The sequence below is a fragment of the Culex quinquefasciatus genome, chromosome 3, assembly GCF_015732765.1.
Source record: "Culex quinquefasciatus strain JHB chromosome 3, VPISU_Cqui_1.0_pri_paternal, whole genome shotgun sequence".
Taxonomy (NCBI): domain Eukaryota; kingdom Metazoa; phylum Arthropoda; class Insecta; order Diptera; family Culicidae; genus Culex; species Culex quinquefasciatus.
The window spans coordinates 89756775-89773284 of record NC_051863.1 but is presented as its reverse complement, the minus strand read 5'-3'; the positions used below and the strand labels follow the sequence as shown (position 1 = coordinate 89773284).

At 40.0% G+C, this 16510-nt stretch overlaps 1 protein-coding gene across 5 annotated transcripts in view; it reads left to right on the top strand.

Annotated features, from left to right (window-relative positions):
- The window catches only part of LOC6053025, a 116832-nt gene that overhangs the window by 66958 nt on the left and 33364 nt on the right, over positions 1 to 16510 (top strand). For all 5 annotated transcript variants that reach the window (XM_038259784.1, XM_038259785.1, XM_038259780.1 and 2 more), the window contains exons 2-3: positions 6 to 222; positions 8991 to 9733. In XM_038259784.1, the coding sequence (XP_038115712.1) occupies positions 17 to 222; positions 8991 to 9733 (949 nt within the window). In that variant the 5' untranslated portion in view covers positions 6 to 16. The remainder of the gene's footprint in view (positions 1 to 5; positions 223 to 8990; positions 9734 to 16510) is intronic.

Here is a 16510-nt window from a genome sequence, read left to right as displayed (position 1 = left end):
TGCAGAATAACTAAGAATGGCTACTAAATCAACAAAAGAAATATTCCGAATATTATTATTATTATGCCTAGCAATACATATTTCCCAAGGACGAATAGCGTTTGAAAAATTAACGGATTATGACTTTCAAGGAACCACTTATTATAGCGTCAAAAATTTGTCGCTCTATGAATGCCAAGGGTGGTGCAGAGAAGAACCAGACTGTCAGGCAGCTGCTTTCAGGTTAGTATCAATACTTCCTATTTAATTTTATTACTGGTATTTAGATTCAAGCCCCATTTACAACATTCAAGCCATCGCACATATATTTTCACTGTTTATTAGGGTGGTCCAAATCTGGACTTTTTTGGAGCTACCCCCTGAAATCAAAGATTGACCCATCACTAGGCTAAATTCCAAATTTGAGCTCATTCTGACCACGGGAACCCCTCCCTCCAATCGCTTAAAGTTTGTATGGGAAAAATCGTTAAAATGTATGGAGAAAAGCAACTGTTTTACTTTTTTACCTGTGGAAGGCGCCATAGTTATCCGATGCTTACCATTTAGAACCTTCATTATATTTAGAACAACTTTCCCGAAGACACCATATTTTTAGGATTTTTTCCCGCGAAGTTATTAGCGCCCAAATCTGACCATTTTTGCGCGGCCAGCTGTAAGGGGCTACCTAACAACGATGTTTAATTCCAATTCGTACACGCACGTGCTCTCTCTCAGGTTCAAACCCTCTCACGAGTTTGCTTGCCTGCCTGCCTGCTTACCAACAAGCGCGCGCTGTTTCTCTGCTTGGACTTTTGTCGTCGTCGTCGTTTTCGTTTGCTATCTGCTGCGCTGCATTCCTGGCATGTTTATTATAATTTTCAACTAAAATAGCAGGTTTGTTTTGAGATATATTTAGCATATAAGTTCTTAGATTATGTCAAAATTGAAAAAAGTGCACTAAAAAAACAATTTGAATAAAAGACTTAGGCCTTGGCTTAGCCTCGTTTAAAAAATTGAAGCAAATGAACAGGATTTGTTCGTTTTTCCAAGCAAAAAATAATTGAATCATTCTCTCTAATGAGCATATACGGCTCATTAGAGAGAATGATTCAAGTATTTTAAAAAATCTTCAGGTAATACAAATTTTGTTTTTTTTTTTATTCTATATATCATCCGACCAACTGCTTGTCCATTCGAAGGCGATTTGATTACAGATTTGAAACTAGCTAGCTCAACAATCTCTATTATTGAGTCTTTTCTTTTAGACATCGTTGCACTTTTTGGATGTTTCGGAATCGTAAACTTCTAATAATCGTCAAAGGCAAAATATACCGCAATTTGTTGTAAGGAAGTTTTTTATATTTTCGGCAGATTAAAATATTTTGTATGGAATGAAAAATAATCGTGATCATAGGGCTACGAAAAACTTCACATGTTTTCTTTTAAGCTTGTTTGATACTATACAAAAGTGAAAAAACAGTTCCCAAAATCGATGAATTGTCTAAGTGTATTGTTCTTCCTGAAATCTATACTTGACTAAGTTAAAAAAAGTCTTATATTTTTTCTAGAAGAGTTAAAATCCCAGTCTTGAGTTTGGTATTATACCAAAACTAGAAATAAATTTCAATTACATAACATAACAGATGACAATTCATGGAGGAACAAATTTATCGAAATTTGTATTCTCTTACACACGCTCTGATAATATGATATCTATTGTTAATCACATATTACATTTAATTTTATATCTCGAAATAAATATCGAAATATATCTTAAAAATTATAATAAACATGCCAAGAACGCAGCGCAGCGACGACAAAAGTCCAAGCAGAGAAACAGCGCGCGCTTGTTGGTAAGCAGGCAGGCAGGCAAGCAAACTCGTGAGAGGGTTTGAACCTGAGAGAGAGCACGTGCGTGTACGAATTGGAATTAAACATCGTTGTTAGGTAGCCCCTTACAGCTGGCCGCGCAAAAATGGTCAGATTTGGGCGCTAATAACTTCGCGGGAAAAAATCCTAAAAATATGGTGTCTTCGGGAAAGTTGTTCTAAATATAATGAAGGTTCTAAATGGTAAGCATCGGATAACTATGGCGCCTTCCACAGGTAAAAAAGTAAAACAGTTGCTTTTCTCCATACATTTTAACGATTTTTCCCATACAAACTTTAAGCGATTGGAGGGAGGGGTTCCCGTGGTCAGAATGAGCTCAAATTTGGAATTTAGCCTAGTGATGGGTCAATCTTTGATTTCAGGGGTATCCCCAAAAAGTCCAGATTTGGACCACCCTAATATATATATATATATATATATATATATATATATATATATATATATATACAGCAATTCCCCACGAAAACAGCATGGAAAAAAACAAAAGTGCTCGGATCGGGCTCAAAATTTTTCTGGGGGTTCCCTGGCCGAAATGAACAGGGTTTGTTTGTTTTTCCAAGCATTACAAGCAGTTGTTCGTATATGCTAAATAATCGTGATAATAATTTAATTATTAAAAAAAATCATCAGGTAATACAAATTATGTTACTTTAGGTAGTTTGCTTTAACAAAAATGTACTTTATTACAAATCAAGGCAATTTTACAATCATTGCTGAAAATTTTCATTCATGCTCTAAAAAATTATTACTTTTTGTGCTGTCTGGAAATTTCTTTCTGTGATCCTTGACCACCTAAAACAAATATTGCAACTTTTCTTAACTTTTTGTCAGCTTACCTGAAAAAATCAATTACAATATCCCTATTTAAAAATTTACTCAATAATAACATATGACCATGGATGAACTAATTCATCGAAATTTTCATTCTCTCATACACGCTCTGATAATATGATATCTATTGTTAATCGCATAATACATTTAATTTTATACCTTAAATCAAACCTGCTATTTTAGTTGAAAATTATAATAAACATGCCAGGAACGCAGCGCAATGAACGGCAAACGAAAACGACGACGACGACAAAAGTCCAAGCAGAGAAACAGCGCGCGAGCTTGTAGGCAAACAGGCAGGCAGGCAGGAAAACAAGCTCGTGAGAGAGTTTGAACCTGAGAGAGAGCACGTGCGTGTACGAATTGGAAATAAGCATCGTTGTTAGGTAGCCCTTTACAGCTGGCCGCGCAAAAATGGTCAGTTTTGGGCGCTAATAACTTCGCGGGATTGGAGGGAGGGGTTCCCGTGGTCAGAATGGGCTCAAATTTGGAATTTAGCCTAGTGATGGGTCAATCTTTGATTTCAGGGGGTAGCCCCAAAAAGTCGGATTTGGACCACCCTAATATATATATATATATATATATATATATATATATATATATATATATATATATATATATATATATATATATATATATATATATATATATATATATATATATATATATATATATATATATATATATATATATATATATATATATATATATATATATATATATACAGCAATTCCCCACGAAAACAGCATGGAAAAAACAAAAGTGCTCGGATCGGGCTCAAAATTTTCTGGGGGTTCCCTGGCCGAAATAATTAGACCCGTATTTTTTTGTTTGCCCATTAGGGTGACCTACGCCGTGTTAGGGTGGTCTGAAAAATGGCCATTTTCGTCAATTTTCGCAAAAACCACTTTTTTCGAAAAATCATAACTCCTCGCCATTTTAACCGGTTTCAATTGTCTTATACGCAAATGAAAGGTGATAAGTTGACCTTTCAAAGAAAAATAGTAAGAAGTTTCAATAATCTAGCCTAACATATGAAAAGGGCGTATGAAACTTTAAAATGCCGTTTTGACGGTGTCTGGACCAAAGAGCCTATGTCTGGAAATATTTTTATCGGATTCCCCGGACATTTTTACATAACATACTAAAAAATGGGAGGAGTTCATTAACAGGATTCCGAGATATGATTTTTTGAAAATAAAATCCGTGTTTTTCGACGCGCCGCGCGCAGAAACCGAAAAATGACGAAATTGACAAAAAAACAACTTTTTTCACTAAAACTGCGATAACTTCAAAATTTCAGCGATGACCTATAGATGTCTGGGTACCAAAATTTTTGTAATTAAAAGACGCAACTTTTGGTACCCAGACATCTATAGGTCATCGCTGAAATTTTAAAGTTATCGCAGTTTTAGTGAAAAAAGTTGATTTTTTGCCGATTTCGTCATTTTCCGGTTTTTGCGCGCGGCGCGTCGAAAAACACGGATTTTATTTTCAAAAAATCTTATCTCGGAATCCTGTTAATGAACTCCTCCAATTTTTTAGTATGTTATGTAAAAATGTCCGGGGAATCCGATAAAAATATTTCCAGACATAGGCTCTTTGGTCCAGACACCGTCAAAACGGCATTTTAAAGTTTCATACGCCCTTTTCATATGTTAGGCTAGATTATTTAAACTTCTTATTATTTTCCTTTGAAAGGTCAACTTATCACCTTTCATTTGCGTATAAGACGATTGAAATCGGTTGAAATGGCGAGGAGTTGTGTTTTTTCGAAAAAAGTGGTTTTTGCGAAAATCGACGAAAATGGCAATTTTCCACCTAACACGGCGTAGGTCACCTAATGGCCAAACAAAAAATACGGGTCTAATTATTTCGGCCAGGAACCCCAGAAAAATTTGAGCCCGATCCGAGCACTTTGTTTTTTCCATGCTGTTTTCGTGAAATTGCTGTATATATATATATATATATATATATATATATATATATATATATATATATATATATATATATATATATATATATATATATATATATATATATATATATATATATATATATATATATGGACCACCCTAATATATATATATATTCCATTTGAAAAGAGCCTAAACCGAAAAAAAGCAATTCCATTTGAAAAGAGCCTAAACCGAAAAAAAGTTCTCCGATCGGGCTTTATCAAAATTTTCTGGGGATTAATTGGCCAAAATAATTAGACCCGTATTTTTTTGTTTGGCCATCAGGGTGACCTACATCGTGCTAGGGTGGTTCAAAAAATGGCAATTTTCATCATTTTTCACAAAAACCACTTTTTTTGAAAAATCATATTTCCGCGCCATTTCATCCGATTTTAGCTGTCTTAGGCGCAAAAGAAAGGTGATGAGTTTGGCTATTTGGGAAAAATAGTAAGAAGTTCCAATAATCTAGCTTAACTATTGAAAAAGTCGTATGAAAACTTAAAATGGCGTTTTGACCGTGTCTGGACCAAAGAGCCTATGTCTGAAAATATTTTTATCGGATTTATCGGATTGAATTTCACATAACATATAAAAAAATTGGCGATGTTGAACCGTACGTTTCCAAGATATGATTTTTTGAAAATAAAAACTGAGTTTTTCGACGCGCCACGTGCCACGTATTTAAAAACGTAGGTTTTAAAGAAAACCGAGATGTTTGGGTATCAAAAGATCGGAAATTTTATGCCCTTTCCGATTCCACATAGGTAGACTTGTGAATCGTGGACCGGTTCGGATGCCGGCGGATTTTCCTACGACGTAATTCCGGGTTGGTACGAAATTCCAACAAAAAATCTATTCTATCGATACAAATACCCCCAAAACGGTGTTATACCCACTCCAAAATGTTTATTTAGCAATTACCTATATGGTAATATATTGACATTTAGTTGAATTAAAAGTTTGCAAAATTAAGTTTAGATAAGTTTTATATAGAATTTCCAGAGTTATATAAACTTTTATACTTAGTAGTTCACAGTAAAAAAAATCATGGTAAAATTTCATCTAAAACGGAGTACATCTTTTATGTCAGAAAAAAGCTTTAATTTTACCTCTAATAATGTGTAAATTTACATCTGGCAGACGCTAGGAAAAAATATCTGTAATCCTAAAAAAATATCAAACCGGCGATAGTTATTTCTAGCTTACTAAGTCCGCGCCCCAACCCACACGGCCAACTCGCCGCTGTGAAAACTGGATGATCAACGCCAATGTACCTCTATGTACCGTATATGCAGTAAATACAGTATACAATGTACGGAGCACATAGAGCTACATTGGCTTTGATCGTCCAGTTTTCACAGCGGCGAGATGGCCGTGCGAGTTGGGGCGCGGACTTAGTAAGCTGGATATAACTATCGCCGGTTTGATATTTTTTTAGGATTACAGATATTTTTTCCTAGCGTCTGCCAGATGTAAATTTACACATTATTAGAGGTAAAATTAAAGCTTTTTTCTGACATAAAAGATGTACTCCGTTTTAGATGAAATTTTACCATGATTTTTTTTACTGTGTAGTAAACTTTATATTCAATCCAAATTCTTTTTTTAATCAGTCAAGGATGCCTATTTGGAGTTGGGAGACTGGATTTATGGTGATTTGTCAACAAATAACATTATTTATGTTAATTTTTCGAAAGGTGTGCAAACTTTTTTTGCACCTTTTTTATTTTCGTAATAGTATTTGTTATATAACTTTTATAGAAATCATCTTTTCATGAGCTTTTTGTAGCAAAATGTTTGGCATGAGTTCTTCGACGTCCGACGTAGGTTTGTCACCGTTTAAACCAAATAAAACCACCAAGATGTAAGTTAAACGTGACTTACACTACATACGTTTATTCTAAGTCAAAAGTTACAAGTAAAATAACCGAAGGAATCGAAAAAAGCCCAATATCACAAGTAATGACGTCATCACCAAATTGTTCTGGCCAAAACCTAGCAAAACCTAGTTCACACCAAGGGGTTGGAAACGCTTAGAGCTATAATTATTATGTTAACCAGTTTATCAAAATATATGTTAGTATACTTATTATTTCCTTTACATATCGCCAGTATACTAACCAATATAATGAGAGTATCTTAATATACTAACAGTTTATTGCTTTTCGGTTAGTATACTAACAAGTATACTGGAATATCGTTAGTATACTCAAGAATCAAGCCATCCACATTAACGACCCCCGGGTCTTTTGTGGTCTCTATTGCAAGTTTCTGCTCGAACCTAGGAGTCCTTTCTACTCCAAGGAACCTTCTACCCCAGTGTTTGAACTGACGACCTTTGGATTGCGAGTCCAACCGCCGCCAGCGATTCCACCGAAGTAGGCTTGGTTTGGTGTGTTGTTTGTACTTATGGCATGGAGACGACTCCTACACCTGGAATGACTTAACGGCCTAACAACCAAGGCCGAGACCGACATTTTACATCCGATGGAAGGTTGGAGCAGATGGGAATCGAACCCAGAATCATCCGCTTACAAAGCGGACAGCATAACCATTCGGCCACGCACGTTAGTATACTTAGTATTCTTAAGTAATATTAGAGTTTCCAGCCTTTTGGTTCACACTGTTCTTCTCTCGTAGATGTGCTCGATCAGTTTCTGAGGATGGAAAAGCTCTCTTTGTGGGTCTCATTCAACCGTCCCCTAACATGACAGTTTTCGTGAGTTGCGCGTATCCACCGACAGATGGCAAGTGGGCCTCGTCGGAGTACGCCCATCAAATACGCAACTCAAAATTTGCATAGGAAACTTTTTTTTCGTGACGGCTTTTGTGGCACGCTCACTTCAACAGTTCTAGACTAATATTTGAACGTGGCGTATCTCTAAACAAGTTTTTATAGAAAATGATTCCATAATGCTTATTTTGTGGTTTAAAACCAAAACAAGGCAAAAACTATATTTAATTAAACTATTCGCCATTTTCCAAAATTTGGCTAGATAATATCGAAGGCCGCCATCTTAGGCCCACTGGGCCCACAAAACGGGGTACGCTCAGTTTGTATGGGAGCTGTCAACATGCTCCCGGGCTGGTCTCATTCCTCAGGCGTCTTTTCTTATTCGACTCAGTGTGTGTGTGTGTGTGGTCCAATCCAATACCCGCTAACCGGTAGCGAAATTATGGGAAAGTATAATTTGTATCAGACTTTGTATATGCTGAATGCTGATACAACTTATCTCAGTCCAGGGTATTAGATGGTGATAGCCCTCGCGCTGCTTCCAACGACCCATTTCAGAATGGCAGAAATCCTAGCGGCCCAATCCCGAGGTCGTTGGGCATTGTCCGGCCCTGCCTTAACATAGAAGCAAGCACCAGACGAATCCTTGATCTATCTTAAGACTCCCAATCCCTTTAGGCAAATCAGGGATCAGAGCGTCTTTAATATGAGAAGAATACAACATGTTTTATAACCTTCAGATGGCCGACTGGTTAGAGTTCCAGACCATCAATCCTAAGGTGTGAGTTCGAATCCCACCTGATTATGTTTCGTTTTTTGTTCATATTCAAAGTTCCAATTCCTGATTCCAAATTTCAAAGGTACCGACCGGGATTTGATCCCTGAACCTTCTGCTTGTGAGGCAGAAGCCGTAACCATTAAACCACGGAGTCGGTTGTCTTTTCTTATTCGACGTAGTGAACGGAAACTCGGACTGCCAGGCACTAATAGCTTTGCTTCCGCCGCAAGCTCCAGAGAGAAGTCGGAGAGGTGATGTTCTTCTTAGAATCCCGAACGATGGCTAGAGAAGTTATTTTAACCCTTTTTATGAATGTTGTAAATGTTTGAATTCTGTCTGTGTTAAATTTACCAACGGAATGTCCAAACTTGGCTTTAAAAGTAGAATTAAGGGTATAGATTAAATTCGGTCTGTGGATATTCTTTGTATCAAAGACGGTGTGACTAAATAAATGAAACACACAGTAATAAAATCCTATCTAAAGATCTTTCATTTGCGTCCAAGACAGCTAAAATACAAAATGTGAAAAATGTGTTTTTGCTAAATATCTCCAAAAAAGATATTTTTTGGACCACCCTGACACGACGTAGGTCACCCTAATGGCCAATCAAAAGAATACAGGTCTAATTATGTCGGTCAAGGAAGCCCCAGCCCGATCGGAGAACTTTTCGAATCATGCTTTTTTCGTGAGGAATTGCTGTATATGCCTCTGTGCTCTCTTGTACTAAGCTGGCTGGGATATCTATGCAGTAAGCAGAAGAGAGCACAGAGGCAGACTTTATATCCGCTAAAAATGTAAGAGCAAAACTTTTTTTTCTAGCTTCGTGGTTAACCCGTTAACACCAGCACAGGAAACATTATGTCAGCTACAAAATGTTACGGCAGCCAATAATCCAGCCAGCACTGCTCAACGATCATCCAGCATGTACTACATGGTAAAACTTCAACTACGGTCGGAAAATGCATGCCAACGTCCATGGAATTTTGAACGGGTTCCTAATAAAATTATCCGTGGACTTGATAATGCGCTGATTTACACTAGCACAAAAGAGGCATGTCTATCTGCGTGCTTAAACGAAAAAAGGTTCATTTGTCGATCTGTCGAGTATGACTACAACAACATGAAATGTGTTCTCAGTGATTCAGACAGGAGAACTACTGGTCAACTGGTGCAGTTAGTCGACGCCCAAGGGGTTGACTATTTCGAAAATCTATGCTTAAAACCTTCTCAAGCTTGTAAATTTAATAGGGCATTCATATTACCTCGCACAGGCGTTTCAGAAGACAAGGTATCTCAATACGTGGGGCTGCATTATTATACTGATAAAGAATTGCAAGTGACTTCAGATTCTGCATGCAAATTGGCATGTGAAATTGAGACAGAATTTTTATGCCGTTCGTTTTTGTACATGGGTCTGCCGACTGGCGTGCAATATAATTGTCGATTGTATCATCTCGACCACAAATCATTGCCGGATGGACCATCAACATACTTAAATGGAGAGCGTCCTTTGATCGATATCGGAGAACCATCAGGAGCATATTTCGAGAATTCATGTGAGAGTAAGTAACTAGAATAAGATTTTTTTTCCAAATTTCAATAAGCAGCTAATGCATAACTTTGCTGGAATTATAATGCTGCAGTTAGGTAATTGAAGAATTCATTAAACAATACTTGAATGTTCATTTTACTTAATAAGTTTGTTCGAATTAAAAAGGCTTTTTTAAACTTTATTTGAAGTATTTGTCCCTTGGCTCAGGTCATGGTCGAAGGTTAGGAGGGGGCGAGGGGAGGGGGGGGGCGGGTTTGGTGCACAAAAAGATTAAGCCTAATTATCTTTTTTTTCAAACAAAAATACTAAATACATTGTAACATTGTCCGGGTTGAATTTCTAAACAATCCGCTGATATAGACAGTCTTCAGGGTGCACCGCCACCTGGAACCGCCGACCTCTTCAAGTGCCCAGAACCACTTCAGCATCTTGTCCGCATCAATGTTCAATTTCGCGTCCTAACTGACAAAAAAAGCAACGCAATCCACTTTAACGACCCCCGGGTCTTTTGTGGCCTCTGTTGCAAGTTTCTGCTCATTTCTAGGCGTCCGAAGGTTATGTGCACAGAAAAAAATATAATTTACACAGCACGTAATTACTGTTTCTTATGTAAACTCACTCAATGTAATGTTGAAATATGATGTAAAGAGTAAAAAGTCATGAAAATTACTCCAATGTAAATCTAAATCTAATGTAAATCATGAATCTAATGGAAACGTTGAGCATGGAAACTCAAATCTGATGAATTTCTACCCGTGTTCAGCTTCCTGTAAATTCCTATTTAATGTAAATCATATATCCAATGTATTTCTGAGAAACGTTGACTTCAAAACTACCCGAACTAAAATAGTTATATTTGGTTCTCTTTCTATCGCTCTCATATTTCGCTGGCCCACTGCCTGAGCCTCGACCTTAGCAAGTTAATGCTTTAGCCGCTCGTTTATAAAATGCGAAGATGGCTCAGTCGGCAGCGGGTAGCAGCAGTAACACTGAACATCCTACCCGTCGTCCGTTCGATTCCAGTCCAGCGTTATTCCACTTGGCCGTCGACGAGAAAGCGTCCCCTACCTGTGAAGCAACTTTTTAAAATCAGAATTTCCTTTTGCTGCCCGCTTCAATAATTTTAAAATAGAACATAGACCACACCCTTTTCCAACTGCAATCAAAGTCGAGCTTCTCATTCCCATTGGCCAATCAGAATTAGTTGATTTGAACTAATGTAAATTCCAAAAGTAATGTAAATTCCAAAAGTAATGTAAATTTTCAAAACTAATGTAAATTTCCAATGAATCTAATGTAAATTTTCAATAAACCTGATGTAAATATACATCATTTATCATGATACCTTTTGGTACATGATAAATAATGTAAATTTACAGGAATACTTTTTTCTGTGTGTGGTGAGTAGGGTGCCCAGAAAAAATGACCCCCTGCTCCACAAGCGGAAAACGGTTTTTTGGGTTATTTTAAGCATCTGTGTAAATTTTGAGCGAAATTGGATGAGATTAACCCATTGATACCTGAGCCTGAAGTTGGTGAAAAAAATGTTTTTCATACAAAAATGACTTTTTTAAATCGCTAATAGCTTTTCTGGATTGAGTTTTACAGCTTTGGTATATTCTACAAAGTTGTAGAGCATTAAATTTTCAATAAGAATCTCACTTTTGGGAATGTTTGGATGGAAGTAGCGCACCGTGCAGACCAAACCGTAAGAAACTTGGGTTTTCCATACATTTTTTCGATTTTTCCCATACAAACTTCACCTCCGAGTATCAATGGGTAAATGATGACCGATTTTGCTCATATTTGGCCCAGTGTCCTAAAATAGGTCAAGGAACAATATTCAGCTTGTGGAGCGAGGTTTTGAAAAAAAGTCCCATATTCTGGGCACCCTAGTGGTGAGTCACCCAAAGCCTCTTTTACGCAAATGGACCGACGTTTTACTTCCCCATCCGATAGAAGGCCAGGATGATAAGGCGGGTATCGAAGCCGCGCTCCATAGCAACTTAGGGATCGACAGCCGAAGCCACTAACCACCGCGCCACGAGGCCCTCCCAATGCTTTTTAAAGATCACAGACAGACAGCTAAGGGAAATAAACCTATTCTAACCCATCACCTATCTTAGCCATATGGAGAGTTTGTTGCTCGATCAATTCTCTACAACCCAACCCCGCCTCTAGAAATTCGCCAAAAATCCGCTTTCAACCAGTATATGATCTTTAAAAAGCATTGAAAAGAAGAACGCTTAAAATTTTAGGATTGGATGATGTGAATTTTATGTGACTTTGCCAATATTTAAAAAAAAATGTATTTTTAGGGGTCAACTTTGGCTGTGTTTTACACTAACATTTCTGATATTTTGTAAAAAGAAGTTGTGGACCAAAATGTTTACGACGAGTTATATATTTTTTTAAATAGTGCTTTTTGTACAAATTGAAATCTTGTACTTAGTTTTTTTGACCTCATTTTTTGTAAAATAGAATTTGCAATCGAAAAGTTCTTTACATTTTTTTTGATTAGGTGCACCGTTTTCAAAATATAGCTATTTGAAATTAAATTTTGTCCGAAAAAATTCGGTTTTTTGATTTATTAAAAAGTGTCCATGATTGTCCATTCCAGAAAATATTTTCAAAAGGGCATAATATTGAATGTTTGACTCTTTTGAAATTTTAGTCTTGATTAAAAAAATCTAAATATTGTTTTCTAAAAGAGTGGAAAAATTCCCGACTGTTTCATTTTTCAACATTGAACATCGGGTTATATTTTGAAAATGATGTACCGAATAAAAAAAAATAAACTACCGTCAGTGGGGGTGACTATGGGTCAAAAAACAATACACCTCTCGTAATTTCTTAATAACAAAAACAATTTAAATGACATCGAAAATCATTCAACGTACCATCAGTGGGGGTGACATTGGGTCTGGGGGTGAGATTGGGTCAAAGTGATTTTTTACTGATTTTACCATTTCTCAGGTTCTTCTGGAGGAGTTTGGCAACACTGCGTGATGTAGATCGGTCGTTTCGGTGCTCCGGGATTTTTCGTTATGTTTGCGGTGCATTAGCATCCAGAGTGGTCTAGTTCGCGCGGGATCGTGAAATTGTGGTGTTTGGGCTACTTCGCCACTTCGAGTTTTCGAAGCGGATTTGAATCCGCTCCAGTTCCTTGAGACTCGCTCCGTCTGTTTAGACGAATCTGTGTAATTTCATTCAGAGTGTTGGTTTTGACATTTCGTTTGGTTTGTTTATGTTTTGGAAAAAACGTTTTTTCCAATCGTAATGTTTTCAAGTTAATTTTCGCGAGCTGTGCTGAAGTTAATCAGCGGAAGAACCTTTGGCCACGGAGTGCCTTGCACAAAGGTTGAGTAGTTCGTGGAAAAGTGGCCTAAGGGGAGAATCGGTGTGCAGCAGTATCTGCGACCGTTTCTTTCCAACGGGTTGAGCAGCGAGCTACGGAGTGACCAACCGGCAAAGTATACGGCGTCCGGTTCTGCTGTCGGTAAAAGAGGAACGTCCGGACTTCCGGTCGGCGGTTCCGGGGGACGAGGAAGAGGCGGTTTTAGTGGTGGAAGCGGATCTAATTTGAACAGTGCCGAGCGGAAAGGCTTCGGACAGCTTCGGACGGGTCGCGATCGACGATACTTTTGACTACGCCTGTGGTTCCCCAGTCGTCGCGAGAACTTCTAGGACAAGGAGAGTGGTAAGTTGTGTGCGCCTGAGCCGGTGGGGGAAATCAGAAAGGTTGCGTAATGGTGTCTTTTGAGGGAGGACCGCTGGTATTGGCGTTTGGTCAATAGCAAAAATTGTCTGCGTACCTTCAGTGTTCGAGAATGAGAAGCGGACTATATCTCTAACAGTTAATCTTCTCTATACCGTAGATCCAAAAGAAGAGTTCGCTTCCGGGTATCCACTGCGGGTATCGAGGCTCAAGACGTGGCCGGAGAAATACAAGGCGGTGCGGTTTGTGGAGATTGCCTCGCTAAACTTGGCGGTTATCAGAGTGACATGCAAAGGGGAGTTGCATTAGTGGCGTTGGGCTGACGTGGAGCACCTCCACCACTTGCTTTGTGTCACTGCAAGTGCTAGCAACTCGTATAAACAGTGCAAACAGATGGCCCCCAAGGATGACCCGAACGGCAAGAAGGACGAGGATCAGTGGCTGCTACTGTAAAATTCATCTAGTAGCGACTTGAGTTCGTATCGAAACTAATCTTATATCTTTACAGGGACGTCATCTCCGTGGAGGATGTACGGTCGACAATCGGGAGCGTGTCCAAGGTGGACTGTGACTACGCGGCGGTCAAGTTCCCACCGCTGACTACCGCTGGTTCGGGGGATAATTCCGCTCAATTTGAACACCGGTAGACAGGAGCAAGACAGTATGTTCCCGACGGATATCGAGTCGTTAGTGGCCACTTCACCATCGAACTTGCGCTGGAGATTGCTCCGACAGTGTTCTGCTGTTCGAGCTGGCTGGATTGACCACTGATCACATATTGTTGCTGCCTCGCTAACGGTTGGGTCGAGTTAAACTTAAAGTCGCAGGTTGCTGTGACACCGGCGTTAGCCACGTGCTGGGACAGTTGAAGGTAGACCTAAAGAGTCAACTGATGTGATTTCAGACCACGTTTCAGACACTTTTCGAAGTCCAACAAAGCCTTGACCCATGATCCACTAGCCCGGGAGGTTCCGGAGGATCTGGCTCGGGTTCCAACACCAACTGCGGCTCCAGCTCGAACTCCACGGGACTGGAATTTGTTAACGTGATCGCCAACACAATGATGGGCAATCGTCCGGTGAGCAATTATGCGCCGTAGCGTGAACCGCGAGATCGACGTTTCGAATGCAATCAGTGCTCCTCTCCCCCCGGGGTGTGACGAAGCACCTAGAGGATCCCCCCCGTTGTCTACTGGCCACCTGGGTACGACCGGCTCGTTGTGCTGCTGCACCGAGTGCGCCAAAGTTTGTTACAAGGGTCACGACTGCCATCCAAAACCAACCTCCGCGACGAAAGTACGCAAGATCAGAAGAAATTATTTCAACAACATACATACCATACCAATCAGTATAGGGCTCCGAGGGAAGTCCGTGCTGTGACAAGGAGACGCCTCCATATTTCTCGATCCTGGGCTGTTTGTCTCCAATCTTCTAAGTTGCAGATTTTCCGGATATCTCGCCTGATTTGATCACCCCATCTTGCTCGCTGTGCTCCCGGTTTTCGTCCTCTACCGCCTTCCAGTTGGTCGCGGTCGAAGATCATTTTAACAGGACTGTCATCGTGCATTCTCGCAACGTGACCAGCCCACCTAAGTCGGCCGACCTTCGCCTCTTGGACGATAGTCGGACCTCCAAGCAAAGCGTGCAGCTCGTGGTTCATGCGCCTACGCCACTCACCGCTAGCAGTCCGCACACCCCCATAGATCGTCCGTAGCACCTTCCGTTCAAAGACTCCAAGGGCACGTTCATCCTCTTTCAGCATAGTCCAAGATTCGTGGCCGAAAAGGACGACTGGTCTAATGAGGGTCTTGTAGATTGCTAGATCATCACAATGACGATCTTTACATGACATTTAGATTAACTGTTTCTCAACATTTACCCGAGTGTGCATTTTTGTAGTAAATAAAATTTTATTCTTTTTCTGCAACTAAGAATATGAAAGAAATATCGGTCCTTTGAATTAGCTGCACCACTAAATTGCTCATGTAATGTATAGCCGGAGACTCGCGGGAGAACGGCGGAACGAAACTGTCAAAGTCGAACAGCATGATGAACGGCTATTGGGTTTGCTAGGTTTGCAGCATGTTAAGCGTGCCCATGAGCTGCAGCGGTGAGTCATCTTCTTCAATTCCCCTTCCTGTTCCCAGCAGAAGGATTGTTGGACGGTTGGACGTGGTCATTCCGAACAGTGCACCGCATGATTGGCAACAGGTGAGCAGACTGGGCGTCGTTGATGAGCTACCACTTCCGGTCGGCTTGAAATGCTGTGTAAATGTAAAGTGAATTAAAATTAGATAAATGGGTGTTAGTGGTCCAACAACTTACATTACATCTAGACTCGCACCGGACTTCCGGTAGTGACTTCACGTACTGAAACAACGTGTTGCACATTGCTGTAACCGGCGAGCCGCATCTTCTAGGTAGGGTTGCTGTTGGTCGTTGTCGTGCCGGGTAGATGAGGTGACGTCCTTTGGGTACCGGGCTGTTGTGAGAAGAAAAACGTAAATATCTTTCAAAAACCATCTCAACCCAACAGACTCACCATTTGTTTCCGGGCGGTCGGCGGGCATCTCGTTGCAAGTTTCGCTGCTCACACCGGAAGAGTTTTCACCGCGATCATCATTTTTCTGCTGCTGTTGGGCGTTTTGCTGCCGCAAGAAGTGGATCCTTGAATTGACCGAGGTCACTCAGCCACCCGCATTCATCGTCGTCACCCCATCCCTGTTGACGGTCTTCAGGTTCGCCTGCACCATCCGTACCGAATTATTCTTACCCGTGTCGGACTCATCGCTCAGACAGTAGTCTGGATTCTGCAGTTATGGTATCGCAATCGTATCGAGGACGATTTGCGGACCTCGGCGGTGGTACTGCTATTGCCACTGTTGCAGCTGCTGGTGCTGTGTGATGAACCACATCAGGTCACTGACTAGGTTGAAATCGCCTAGATAAAATAATTGTTTGGCGTCAGATGTTCAGGTCGGAAGCTTAGTAGAACTTACCTTAGACGCAGCAGCGATGATCTCATCTCGAGGTCCAAATGTCGCACACGTCCTAAACCACGGTGGCACAC